General features: G+C 39.5%; 1 protein-coding gene across 1 annotated transcript in view; it reads left to right on the top strand.

The window, feature by feature from the left end:
* Nucleotides 1–389: 389 nt before the first annotated feature.
* The window catches only part of LOC308299926 (excitatory amino acid transporter 1-like), a gene marked incomplete at its 3' end in the record, with an annotated part of 26,527 nt that continues 11,916 nt past the window's right edge, over nucleotides 390–15,000 (top strand). Inside the window, exons 1-7 of the mRNA XM_080743704.1 lie at nucleotides 390–650; nucleotides 1,102–1,240; nucleotides 3,384–3,521; nucleotides 7,911–8,115; nucleotides 9,005–9,047; nucleotides 11,980–12,114; nucleotides 13,893–14,071. Coding sequence (XP_080599830.1) covers nucleotides 1,102–1,240; nucleotides 3,384–3,521; nucleotides 7,911–8,115; nucleotides 9,005–9,047; nucleotides 11,980–12,114; nucleotides 13,893–14,071 — 839 coding nt within the window. The 5' untranslated portion in view covers nucleotides 390–650. The remainder of the gene's footprint in view (nucleotides 651–1,101; nucleotides 1,241–3,383; nucleotides 3,522–7,910; nucleotides 8,116–9,004; nucleotides 9,048–11,979; nucleotides 12,115–13,892; nucleotides 14,072–15,000) is intronic.

Raw genomic sequence — 15,000 nt, forward strand, 5'->3', positions numbered from 1 at the left:
GTTTAGTAACAGTGTTAAATAGCTCTATATTGTGACAGTAATCATAGCTATAGAGTGTTTGTTCAGTAACAGTGTTAAACAGCTCTATATTGTGACAGTAATCATTGCTATAGAGTGTTTGTTCAGTAACAGTGTTAAATAGCTCTATATTGTGACAGTAATCATTGCTATAGAGTGTTCAGTAACAGTGTTAAACAGCTCTATATTGTGACAGTAATCATTGCTATAGAGTGTTCAGTAACAGTGTTAAACAGCTCTATATTGTGACAGTAATCATTGCTATAGAGTGTTTGTTCAGTAACAGTGTTAAACAGCTCTATATTGTGACAGTAATCATTGCTATAGAGTGTTCAGTAACAGTGTTAAATAGCTCTATATTGTGACAGTAATCATTGCTATAGAGTGTTCAGTAACAGTGTTAAATAGCTCTTTATTGTGACAGTAATCATTGTTATAGAGTGTTTGTTCAGTAACAGTGTTAAATAGCTCTATATTGTGACAGTAATCATTGCTATAGAGTGTTTGTTATTGTGGTAGCTATCATCACTCTAGAGTTTAGAGCGTTGTCCAGGGTGTTTTAGGGAAGGAGAAGAGTCTGGGACGCGTGGAGCGTCGTGCAGTGTGTTGCTTACATCACTGTGTACTATAAGGTCAGCCTTATGCAGCTGTGTTCATAGCATTCTGCTGTGCTAATTTAGGTATTGTGTCTTTACAGATGCGTTTAACTTACATATTGTTCCTTTAAATAGATGCAGCGCATTAAATAACTTACGTATTGTTCCTTTAAACAGATCCAGTGCATTATAACTTACGTATTGTTCCTTTAACCCTGCAAGACCCGAATTAATTTCTACTGGCCAAAAAATATTAAAAAAAATCAGTCTCTGTGGGGGGTATTTATATGCAAATATCGTGGCCAATGGCATTGTAATACTAAACAATAGGATTTAATGGTGATGTTGATGTGAAAAAAGAACAGGAAAACTAATTATAACATTTTTTAAAAAATGATTTAAAAAATGTTGCCAAAAAGCATCGCTGGGCCTTGCAGGGTTAAACAGATGCAGTGCATTATAACTTATGTATTGTTCCTTTAAACAGATGCAGCGCCTCAAAGAAGGGATCCACATTCGCTCCATGAAGGCCAAGCGCAGAGTGGAGGAAATCTCTAAAGAAGACGTCCAGGCCTTCTTTAAGAAGAACGCCTTTGTTCTCAGCACCGTAGGAGCAGTGGTTGTAGGTAATTATCATTATAAGTGTTATAATGATAATTACCTAGGAGCAGTGGCTGTCATAGTAACACTGTAGGAGAAGTGGTTGTCATAGTAACACTGTAGGAGCAGTGGTTGTAGGTAATTATCATAATAACACTGTAGGAGCAGTGGTTGTAGGTAATTATCATAATAACACTGTAGGAGCAGTGGTTGTAGGTAATTATCATAATAACACTGTAGGAGCAGTGGTTGTAGGTAATTATCATAACACTGTAGGAGCAGTGGTTGTAGGTAATTATCATTATAACACCGTAGGAGCAGTGGTTGTAGGTAATTATCATAACACTGTAGGAGCAGTGGTTGTAGGTAATTATCATTATAACACCGTAGGAGCAGTGGTTGTAGGTAATTATCATAACACTGTAGGAGCAGTGGTTGTAGGTAATTATCATAGTAACACTGTAGGAGCAGTGGTTGTCATAGTAACACTGTAGGAGCAGTGGTTGTAGGTAATTATCATAATAACACCGTAGGAGCAGTGGTTGTAGGTAATTATCATAACACTGTAGGAGCAGTGGTTGTAGGTAATTATCATAATAACACCGTAGGTGCAGTGGTTGTAGGTAATTATCATAACACTGTAGGAGCAGTGGTTGTAGGTAATTATCATAATAATAACCCATTTAGAACGGGTACACATTTTGTGTTTCATTATTTTATGCTTTAACTATTGAAAAATGGCAGATATACAAGCTCACAGCGCGGCACAGAGTGCCACGCTGCGAGCTTGTAGATCTGCTATTTTTGAAAAATCGTGAAAATTTGAATTTTGACCCGATTCTATAAGCGTCTTTTGAATCCTTCTAAGATTTTTGGAAAAAACCTATGTTTCTATGTCAGCAATCTGGCCAGCCATCGTCAAAGAAAAGGTCCTTTTCAATTAACTGGAGCTCAGTTATGTCAGTGGTTCTCAAACCTTTTCATGTGAAGGACCCCCAAAATGATATTTATTTGGCCACGGACCCCCATTTCAAAATATCTAGTTCCAGGGACCACCCAGAAGCAAAATTTGAGTTACAAACGTTCGCTTTGAAAATACATACATTCAAAGATTTGCACACATTTTCACGACTTTTTTCAAAAATAGCAGATCTACAAGCTCACAGCGTGGCACTCGGTGCCGCGCTGTGAGCTTGTATATCTGCTATTTTTCACTGGTTAAAGCAATCAATAATTCTAGGCCTAAATGGGATAATAATAACTAGAACTCTGTGGAGGTGCCAACTTGCGCTTCACGCTCAAGCAGGCCACACATGGCCTCCTTGAGCACCAGCAGAGCGCACCAGGAGGTGTGAGCCATAAGTCATTTATAGTCTGGTTGGCTGAAATGTCATGTGACGCTCACCAATCCACCAATCCTCAAGATCTTCGGACATTTTCCCATTTATGCCCATCTGATTGGCTTATACTGTATATACCTCGATATTATGATGTCACCCTTTTCCCCTCTCTGATTGGTTAGCCTGTGATTGGCTTTGGGCATAAACACACACACACACACACACACACACACACACACACACACACACACACACACACACACACACACACACACACACACACACACACACACACACATCAAGCCGCTGCATGTGTCAAGTTTGACCAACGTCAACCCTTGACTTCTGGTCTGTGGGCTTCAAAATAAGAGCGCTTTTTCCTGGTTGGCAGACTTCAACATAAACGCTTTTATATGTAACCCTACCTACAGCATATGTAATATATGAACTCCTACATTAATGTAATACATGTATCGTTCCAGGTGTAATCCTAGCTATAAGTAATACGTGTAATCCTTCGTGTATCTCTCCAGGTGTAATCCTAGCTATAAGTAATAAGTGTAATCCTTCGTGTATCTCTCCAGGTGTAATCCTAGCTATAAGTAATAAGTGTAATCCTTCGTGTATCTTTCCAGGTGTAATCCTAAGTAATAAGTGTAATCCTTCATGTATCTTTCTAGGTGTAATCCTAGCTATAAGTAATAAATGTAATCCTTCGTGTATCTTTCTAGGTGTAATCCTAGCTATAAGTAATAAATGTAATCCTTTGTGTATCTTTTCAGGTGTAATCCTAGCTATTAGTAATAAATGTAATCGTGTATCTTTCCAGGTGTAATCCTAGGCTTCGCCCTACGACCCTACAAGATGACCTACCGGGAGGTGAAGTACTTCTCCTTCCCCGGAGAGCTTCTGATGAGGATGCTGCAGATGTTAGTCCTGCCCCTGCTCATAAGCAGTCTGATCACAGGTTAGTCCTGCCCCTCCTCATCAGCAGTCTGATCACAGGTTAGTCCTGCCAGTGCTCATCAGCAGTCTGATCACAGTTTAGTCCTGCCCCTCCTCATCAGCAGTCTGATCACAGGTTAGTCCTGCCCCTCCTCATCAGCAGTCTGATCACAGGTTAGTCCTGCCCCTCCTCATCAGCAGTCTGATCACAGGTTAGTCCTGCCCCTCCTCATCAGCAGTCTGATCACAGTTTAGTCCTGCCCCTCCTCATCAGCAGTCTGATCACAGGTTAGTCCTGCCCCTCCTCATAAGCAGTCTGATCACAGGTTAGTCCTGCCCCTCCTCATCAGCAGTCTGATCACAGGTTAGTCCTGCCCCTCCTCATCAGCAGTCTGATCACAGGTTAGTCCTGCCCCTCCTCATCAGCAGTCTGATCACAGGTTAGTCCTGCCCCTCCTCATAAGCAGTCTGATCACAGGTTAGTCCTGCCCCTCCTCATCAGCAGTCTGATCACAGGTTAGTCCTGCCCCTCCTCATCAGCAGTCTGATCACAGGTTAGTCCTGCCAGTGCTCCTGTAGGAAATTGAGAGTTGAGATTGTGAATATGCTATTTAGTTAAAATGTGCAACGGGAAAATGTCTCTGGCTTATTCTGGCTTGGTTTTGCAGCAGTAGCAAACTAACGGTCCATTCTACAACTCCCTCCATCCTACCGACGGCCAGGGGCGACTCAACAAAACTGAGCAAGTCCAGTCTTCCAGTTTTCCGTCGATACTGGTCGATAGCGTTCCCGCCGCCTTCCGCCGCCGATTCATGGCCGAATCGGTTTGGTTAAAAGTGCACTTTAGTGTTTTAGAATTGCTATGATATTTAATGCTTATTTTGCTATTTTATACGTTGATTAATTGAATACCGAGGACCTCCGACGCTACAAAATCACTAAGGGCTTTTTTTTAGGTTTTCCTTTTAGGCAGCAGTGTTGATTTTGTCGACTAAAACTGTGACGAAAAATGTTTGTCGACTGCATTTTTTTCACTGACGAAAACTAAATAAAAACTAAGCCGTGGTGACTAAAACTAAGACTAAATAATATTGACAGTTTCGTCAACAAAATAAAAACTAGACTAAAACGTTAGCGAGGGACTGGTGGAGAAGAGAGTCATTTTATGTTTGGTTGCTCTTAGGTGTTGTGCGCTGAAAATAGCAGATCTACAAGCTCACAACGCGTTGCACTGCAGCGCGTGGTGAGCTTGTAGATCTGCTATTTTCAGCACGCATATTTTCAGCACACAACCAAGTGTAAAATAAGTCATTATGTAAGTGACTTATCATGTCAGTGCTAACCGCATCCTCAATGACACAAGATAAAGCATCTAAATGTTAAACAGCTCAAATCATAAGCCATGCAGGATAAATGTTAAACTAGATAAAAGCTAAATGCAGCAGATTCAGAATTATTCCCATAATGAGGTCTGCCAGGCCCTAAAGGGACGTTCTACTTTATCCTGGGAATACATTCATGTCTGTAGTATTCATGATGAATACATTCATGTCTGTTGTATTCATGATGGAATACATTCATGTCTGTAGTATTTATGATGGAATACATTCATGTCTGTAGTATTCATGATGGAATACATTCATGTCTGTAGTATTTATAATGGAATAGATTCATGTCTGTAGTATTCATGATGGAATACATTCGTGTCTGTAGTATTCATGATGGAATACATTCATGTCTGTAGTATTCATGATGGAATAGATTCATGTCTGTAGTATTCATGATGGAATACATTCATGTCTGTAGTATTCATGATGGAATACATTCATGTCTGTAGTATTCATGATGGAATAGATTCATGTCTGTAGTATTCATGATGGAATACATTCATGTCTGTAGTATTCATGATGGAATACATTCATGTCTGTAGTATTCATGATGGAATAGATTCATGTCTGTAGTATTCATGATGGAATACATTCATGTCTGTAGTATTCATGATGGAATAGATTCATGTCTGTAGTATTCATGATGGAATACATTCATGTCTGTAGTATTTATAATGGAATACATTCATGTCTGTAGTATTCATGATGGAATACATTCATGTCTGTAGTATTTATAATGGAATACATTCATGTCTGTAGTATTCATGACGGAATACATTCATGTCTGTAGTATTCATGATGGAATACATTCATGTCTGTAGTATTCATGATGGAATACATTAATGTCTGTAGTATTCATGATGGAATACATTCATGTCTGTAGTATTCATGATGGAATACATTCATGTCTGTAGTATTCATGATGGAATACATTCATGTCTGTAGTATTCATGATGGAATACATTCATGTCTGTAGTATTCATGATGGAATACATTTGTGTCTGTAGTATTCATGATGGAATACATTCATGTCTGTAGTATTCATGATGGAATACATTCATGTCTGTAGTATTCATGATGGAATACATTCATGTCTGTAGTATTCATGATGGAATACATTCGTGTCTGTAGTATTCATGATGGAATACATTTGTGTCTGTAGTATTCATGATGGAATACATTCGTGTCTGTAGTATTCATGATGGAATACATTCGTGTCTGTAGTATTCATGATGGAATACATTCATGTCTGTAGTATTCTAAATCTTCACTTTATGATGGAATAGATTCATGTCTGTAGTATTTATGATGGAATACATTCATGTCTGTAGTATTCATGATGGAATACATTCATGTCTGTAGTATTCATGATGGAATACATTCATGTCTGTAGTATTCATGATGGAATACATTCGTGTCTGTAGTATTCATGATGGAATACATTCATGTCTGTAGTATTCATGATGGAATACATTCATGTCTGTAGTATTCATGATGGAATACATTCATGTCTGTAGTATTCATGATGGAATACATTCGTGTCTGTAGTATTCATGATGGAATACATTCATGTCTGTAGTATTCATGATGGAATACATTCATGTCTGTAGTATTCATGATGGAATACATTCGTGTCTGTAGTATTCATGATGGAATACATTTGTGTCTGTAGTATTCATGATGGAATACATTCGTGTCTGTAGTATTCATGATGGAATACATTCGTGTCTGTAGTATTCATGATGGAATACATTCATGTCTGTAGTATTCTAAATCTTCACTTTATGATGGAATAGATTCATGTCTGTAGTATTTATGATGGAATACATTCATGTCTGTAGTATTCTGAATCGTCACTTTATGATATACAGTAGTATTCTGAATTGTGACTTCATCCTGGGAATAGAAGATAGTTTGTTGTACTAAATGATCTGTAGTCCAGTAAGTATTGGTACGCGGTCAGAGGACTCAGAGAAACAACCCCTAAACAAACTTAAAACTTAATTAAAGCTTCTTCTTTAAAAACAAGATGGCGAAAGCACACGCACCCTATATTAGGGAGGTTGCAGAAAATATATCGAAGTCTCTAACAAAACATAACCCTAAACCTGGTAAAATGAACAACACCAAAGGGCAAGTTCCTTGACTCAAAAATGACACATTTCCATTCTTGGAGTACATACCCCCCATATTGTCTGGTGCCAACAGGAAGGTTTAACAGGGGATTGTCTAGTGATAACAGGAAGGTTTAACAGTGTATGTATTGTCTCGTGCCAACAAGCATGGCAGCCCTGGACAACAAGGCTTCAGGGAAGATGTCTACCATGGTTTAACAGTGTATTTATTGGGTTAGGGTTAGGGTTAGGGTTAGTCAGGGAAGATGTCTACCATGGTTTAACAGAGTATTTATTGTCTTGTGCCCTGGACAGCAAGGCTTCAGGGAAGATGTCTACCATGGTTTAACAGTGTATTTATTGGGTTAGGGTTAGGGTTAGGGTTAGGGTTAGTCAGGGAAGATGTCTACCATGGTTTAACAGTGTATTTATTGTCTCGTGCCAACAGGAAGGTTTAACAGTGTATTTATTGTCTCGTGCCAACAGGAAGGTTTAACAGTGTATTTATTGTCTTGTGCCAACAGGAAGGTTTAACAGTGTATTTATTGTCTCGTGCCAACAGGAAGGTTTAACAGTGTATTTATTGTCTTGTGCCAACAGGAAGGTTTAACAGTGTATTTATTGTCTTGTGCCAACAGGAAGGTTTAACAGTGTATTTATTGTCTTGTGCCAACAGGAAGGTTTAACAGTGTATTTATTGTCTTGTGCCCTGGACAGCAAGGCTTCAGGGAAGATGTCTACCATGGTTTAACAGTGTATTTATTGGGTTAGGGTTAGGGCTAGGGTTAGTCAGGGAAGATGTCTACCATGGTTTAACAGTGTATTAATTGGGTTAGGGTTAGGGCTAGGGTTAGTCAGGGAAGATGTCTACCATGGTTTAACAGTGTATTTATTGTCTGGTGCCAACAGGCATGGCTGCTCTGGACAGCAAGGCGTCAGGGAAGATGGGCATGCGGGCGGTCGTCTACTACATGAGCACCACCTTCATCGCTGTGTTCGTGGGTATCTTCATCGTCCTCATCATCCACCCAGGGAAAGGATCCAAAGCAGAGTGGGGGAAACAGCAGAAGATCGAGCAGGTCAGCCCTGTGGACGCCTTCCTGGACCTCATCAGGTTACTATTATTATTATTATTATTATTGATATTATAACCTTTATCTAGTATCTTAAAGACCAGACCTGTCATGATGTCCTCCCTGTCAAAGACCAGACCCTCTGGCATTTAGTTGGGTCATTTCCGATACTTCTGTGACCATGGAGAGCAAAGGTCCGTTTCTCAGTGGATTTGGCATCTATGAAGGTTAAATAACAAATTTAGCCCCCATGCTCTTTGCAAAAATGCAAAAATTGCAAAATTCGCTGCCATCATCTATGACGAAAATGAAGTTTTCAATGGTTTGGCCTACAGTGATGAGTAGAACTAGTTTTCTGTGACTTTCTGGGTCTAGGAATCCATAATTGATGTTAATTTAATGATTTAACCTGTTTTCAAACTTCTGATCCAAGATGCAGATTGTCAGCTCTGAAATGCTCTGCTCAAGCTAAAGCTAAAGCTAAAGCTAGTACAACTAAAATAATTACACAGAGGTCATATCAAAGGCCAAAAGGTCACAGTTTTAAAACAATGATTATTTATCAAACTAATAGTATCTCCGCCACACCGTGATGCGTTGTGACGAGCTGGTAGTCTGGCTATTTTTGTTGGACGATCTCCATAAATCCTGCCAGATCTCCTTTTATAAGAGGTTAATAATTTACAACATATAATTTAACAAACATTGAAACTCCAAGCTCACTGTGGATAAGCTTGCCTGGTAAATGCTAGTTTGTAATTGTATCATTGGTCAATAATGTAATGTAATGTAATGTTATCATTGGTCAATAATGTAATGTAATGTAATTATCATTGGTCAATAATGTAATGTAATGTAATGTAATTATCATTGGTCAATAATGTAATGTAATGTTATCATTGGTCAATAATGTTGAATTTCCTATTTCAGAAATATGTTTCCACCAAACCTGGTTAAAGCCTGCACCCAACAGGTGAGTCTCAGGCCCTGTCTATACCTACAGGGCCTCACTCTCCATGTGTTCTTTATCCTTCTATTCTGTTGTCTTTTATTATTTTATTCTGTTGTCTTTCATTCTTCTGTTGTTGTTTTTTTATCCTTCATTCTGTTGAGAGCCGGCTGGATGCTTATGAACAAACACTATTTCTGAATGATTGAGACCTTTATAAAATACTCGGCTCATGGAAATAAAAGAGCACATGTCACACATTGTTTTCTGCTGTGTTGCTTTTCGATGTGTACACTGTATAATATGATAGAGGTATAAAGATGTGTACACTGTATATGATAGAGTATCTAAAGATGTGTACACTGTATAATATGATAGAGTATCTAAAGATGTGTACACTGTATAATATAAGATCTAAAGAGCACTATATGTTTTTTAACCCTAAACCATGCCAAGCATCGTGAGACTGTCTACCATTTCCTGCCCTCAAATCTGGGATACCTCAGAGACAGAAACCATAAGATGCCTCACATGGAGTGATTGTAAAACAACCTGTGATTTGTCTGCTTTTATTGCGACCGAAGGTCGCATTATACCCTGAAAAACCTTGTCGCTTGTCTGACTGATCGTACAGGAACTGATGTCAGTGTGATGTCAGTGAGTCACAGTGATGTGGTACAGAATGACTCATATATGGGCATAAAAAAGATGTCATGTACAAGCTACGAGATTTCTCAGGGTATAAAAGTCCATATATGGTCATTCCCAGAAAAAGAAAAAAACCTTTTATGCCCATACATGGAGATTTCTGATGTCATAAATCCCAGGCCGAAAATGAGAATGTTAGGGTACCATATATATTTCCCATATATGGAGATCCACAGGCATCAAACCAAGGCCCTAACTCACCAAGGGCCTGCTTGGAATTACTAATTACGTTTATGCCCATATATGGAGATTCCTATATTGTCAATATTAAGGACATTATTAACTCATTCCCTGCCAGGCCCGATAGTCCCGAGATTATTCCAATGTCTTTCCCCGCCAGGCCCGATAGTCCCGAGAATTAAAAAAAAAAAAAAAAAAAATTCAAAAAATTTTTTTTTCAAAATTTTTTTTTGACCCCCAAAAATGGAGTAGGCATGATAGCAATCGCGAAATTGCATGTTTAACCCCCATAGCAACCCCATCTTTCAAGCATGGCAGCCATTTTGGCAGCCATCTTTGTTAAACATAGTGGCTGTTATCTCATGAATGCCTGAACGGATTTCCATTCGGATTTTTTTGTTTGAAAGCTGTGAGCAATGTGGACACACGTGGTGCATTATCTAGGCATGGGTGTGCATGATCCGTGCACACCCAATTACATGGAAGTCTATGGAGACGAATGGCAGGTGGGAGTACGGAGGTATGTTAAAATGGCGGTCAATGTGTTAAGGATATTTTGTTATCAATACCAGTAAGACTCCCTAATCGGGAGATAAGCGACCGTTGGTCGCTTATCTCCACAAATATCACAACCTCCACCTCTCACGTCATACGGGTAGCCATAGTTACACCTGGAATGTTGAATCTCCATATATGGAGATAACCTACGCATCACACAAAGTCTGACCTCACCAGCCCATACTTGGGCATGGACGACTTATATCTCCATATACGGAGATGGCCATATATGGAGATACGATGACATCACAGAGTCCACAGCTGATGATGTGGCGTGATGTCATACAATACACAAACAAGCCCTATATAAAGGGGCAATTCTCACCAGGGAAGAGAGCATTGCCTGGAATGTTGAATCTCCATATATGGAGATAACCTACGCATCACACAAAGTCTGACCTCACCAGCCCATACTTGGGCATGGACAACTTATATCTCCATATACGGAGATGGCCATATATGGAGATACGATGACATCACAGAGTCCACAGCTGATGATGTGGCGTGATGTCATACAATAAACAAACAAGCCCTATATACTGATGCGATACGATGACATCACAGAGTCCACAGCTGATGATGTGGCGTGATGTCATACAATAAACAAACAAGCCCTATATACTGATGCGGAGATATGAGCAGGGCAAAGGTGTGACGTGTGACGTGTGACCGACGGACGGCCGGTGGAGGTTTTCATAGTAAACTGCTCCCTGACGGTCGCAATTAAGGACATATATGGGAATGCCCTTATTTGGTAATGTCCATATATGGGCATGTTTAAACATAACATAACTATCATGAAGGGGTCTCCATATATGAGTAACTGGTCCCATATACATCCCTGGCCAGATGGCCAAGAATTGGCGCGACCTCACCCTTTAGGGCGAGGTTGCATGTCACGCTGAGGTCGCAAGTCACCCTGAGGTGTCTTACTAGTATTCCTGAACCCATTATATGACAAAGGTTGCAATCATAAATAAATAGTGTTTGTTCCTCATTCCCTGCCATGTACTGTACTTCATTGAAGGGTGGGGTTAGGGGTGGGGTTAGCGATAGCTGGTTTCCTTTCATTGGCTTCCTTGTTAAACACATTAGCTGCCTGCTATGTTTAAATAATCTTAACTATTCAGTGTCAGTCCAAAAGGTCCAGTCCATTCAGTGTCAGTCCAAAAGGTCCAGTCCATTCAGTGTCAGTCCAACAGGTCCAGTCCATTCAGCGTCAGTCCAAAAGGTCCAGTCCATTCAGTGTCAGTCCAACATGTCCAGTCCATTCAGTGTCAGTCCAACATGTCCAGTCCATTCAGTGTCAGTCCAAAAGGTCCAGTCCATTCAGTGCCAGCGTTTTCTAATCAGATTCATTAATAAAGAAGGTAAGACGGAGATCTCCGTTTTAGGCACGAAAAGTGTTAATATGGCAGCAGGCTGGTGAAGGTGACATCACTTCCTGTTAACAGTTTAAGACCAAATATGGCAGCAGGCTGGTGAAGGTGACATCACTTCCTGTTAACAGTTTAAGACCAAATATGGCACCAGGCTGGTGAAGGTGACTCAGGTGTTGAGCAGAAACAACGGAACCGGAACGCTGAACGGGACCTGGAGCTCCGCCTCCAACGCTACAGAGGAGGAGGAGCTTGAGGAGGTGCAGGTGAGTTCCTGTTTTTACCTTTTACCCAATCATCAATCTAGCTAGCTTTTCCCAATCCCCAGGACGTCCCTGGGGAAGGCCCACTCGGTTTGTCCCTCTTCCTTCGAGCTATCTGTGAGTCTGTCTCGAGAGATTAACCAATCATTGGTTCTGTGGGCGCTGGGGGCGTGTTATCTCCTCAGCGCCATCAGTGCCCACACCCTATGGGTGGGGTTGGCCAAAGGGCCTTTCTCTGTGGAGTTTGCATGTTCTCCCCGTATCTCCTAGGGTAGATACCCTCACAAAACACATGCAGTAATCGTGTTCCTTCCACACACTACGTCCACCCAGGGAAAACGTCACCCTGTCAGGTGATAAGCAGTGGCCTGTTCTCCTCATGCACTGAAGGAAGCATGAGCTCAGTTCAGGGCTCTGCCCAGGTTGGCAGAAGGAGAGCAGAGCCCAGGATTACAGCTTAGGCAATTTGCACTGGGTGAAAAATGTGTAAAAAAATCATGGGATTAAGATGAAAAAAGATAACAAAAAAAAGGTTGCTTATAATATTTTACTGCTAACAGGTTGAGCGTTCAGAGGTGATTCCAGTACCAGGAGATGTGAACGGGGTCAACGCTCTGGGTTAGAGTAGGGTTAGTTAACTCTGGGTTAGAGTAGGGTTAGTTAACTCTGGGTTAGAGTTAGAGTAGGGTTAGTTAACTCTGGGTTAGAGTTAGAGTAGGGTTAGTTAACTCTGGGTTAGATTTAGAGTAGGGTTAGTTAACTCTGGGTTAGAGTAGGGTTAGTTAACTCTGGGTTAGAGTTAGAGTAGGGTTAGTTAACTCTCCAGGTCTGGTAGTGTTAGTTATAATATACAGTATATCTTATTGCTTACAGGTTGAGCGTTCAGAGGTGATTCCCGTACCAGGGGATGTGAACGGGGTCAACGCTCTGGGTTAGAGTTAGAGTAGGGTTAGTTAACAGTCCAGGTCTTGTTAGTTATACAGTATATCTTATTGCTTACAGGTTGAGCGTTCAGAGGTGATTCCAGTACCAGGGGATGTAAACGGGGTCAACGCTCTGGGTTAGAGTAGAGTTAGTTTACAGTCCAGGTCTTGTTATAGTCCAGTCATTTTAGGGTTAGACCTCAGACAAATTGCAATAGTAGCAAACTCAACTGATTTTGTATCCTCATTATGTCCTTAGTGAGGGAAAAAAAGTCCCAAGGAATCCCACCGGGGCAAAGTTTTGAAAACGACCTACAATCAATTACTATACACTACAATATAACGGAAAAAATGACTGAAAAAAAATCTGCTTTAAGTGGGATATGAGGGGTCAAACTAGGTGTTTTTAATTATTCTGAATCCATTGCAAGCATTTGTTTTGCATGAAAAACATTCCTTGGGCTAAAAACGGACCCCAAAAGACTGAAAATTGATGAAAATTGACGTTTTGAGTGGCCATTTCTGGCCCAATGAATGTTTTTCGTGCAAAACAAATTATTGCAATGGATTCAGAATAATTAAAAACCCCTAGTTTGACCCCTCACATCCCACTTAAAGCAGATTTTTTTTCAGTCATTTTTTCCTTTATATTGTAGTGTATAGTAAGTGAAGGTAGATAGGTCGTTTTCAAAACTTTGCCCTGATGGGATTCCTTGGGACTTTTTTTCCCTCACTAAGGACATATTGAGGATACAAAATCAGTTGAGTTTGCTACTATTGCAATTTGTTCCAGGTTTGGCCTAATTTTGGCCTAAAATGACTGGACTATTAGTTATACAGTATGTTTACTGCTTACAGGTGGTGGAGGTGATTCCAGTACCAGGGGATGTAAACGGAGTCAACGCTCTTGGTCTGGTGGTTTTCTCCATGTGCTTTGGACTCATCATAGGAAACATGAAGGAGCAAGGACAGGTTCTGAGAGACTTCTTTGATTCTCTGAACGAAGCCATCATGAGACTGGTCACCATCATTATGTGGTAAATAATCATTATTAACAATTAATTAGACTGGTCACCATCATTATGTGGTAAATAATCATTATTAACAATTAATTAGACTGGTCACCATCATTATGTGGTAAATAATCATTATTAACAATTAATTAGACTGGTCACCATCATTATGTGGTAAATATTCATTATTAACAATTAAACCATCACTATGTGGTAAATAATCATTATTAACAATTAATTAGACTGTAAATATTCATTATTAACAATTACTTAGACTCTAAATAATCATTATTAACAATTAATTAGACTGGTCACCATCATCATGTGGTAAGAATAATTATTAAGGGTAATAATAATAATATTAACAATTAATTAGACTGGTCACCATCATTATGTGGTAAATAATCATTATTAACAATTAATTAGACTGGTCACCGTCATTATGTGGTAAACAATCATTATTAACAATGAATTAGACTGGTCATCATCATTATGTGGTAAGAATAATTATTAAGGGTAATAATAATAATATTAACAATTAATTAGACTGGTGACCATCATTATGTGGTAAATAATCATTATTAACAATTAATTAGACTGTAAATAATCATTATTAACAATTAATTAGACTGTAAATAATCATTATTAACAATTAATTAGACTGGTCACCATCATTATGTGGTAAATAATCATTATTAACAATTAATTAGACTGGTCACCATCATCATGTGGTAAGAATAATTATTAATACGGGTAATAATTATTAAAACTAATAATAATAATATTAACAATTAATTAGACAGGTCAAGTAGAACAGTTTCATCAGAGTCTTGCTGACATTGAACTGAGACAGTTTCCTCAAACAGTATAGCCATTGCTGACCTTTAGGTGTTGCTGACCTTTTTTTTGCAACCGCCAGGTCGCAGTTACTATCAAAACCTCCACCGGCTGTC

The sequence above is a fragment of the Nannobrachium achirus genome (assembly GCF_963921795.1).
Source record: "Nannobrachium achirus genome assembly, chromosome: 15".
NCBI lineage: Eukaryota > Metazoa > Chordata > Actinopteri > Myctophiformes > Myctophidae > Nannobrachium > Nannobrachium achirus.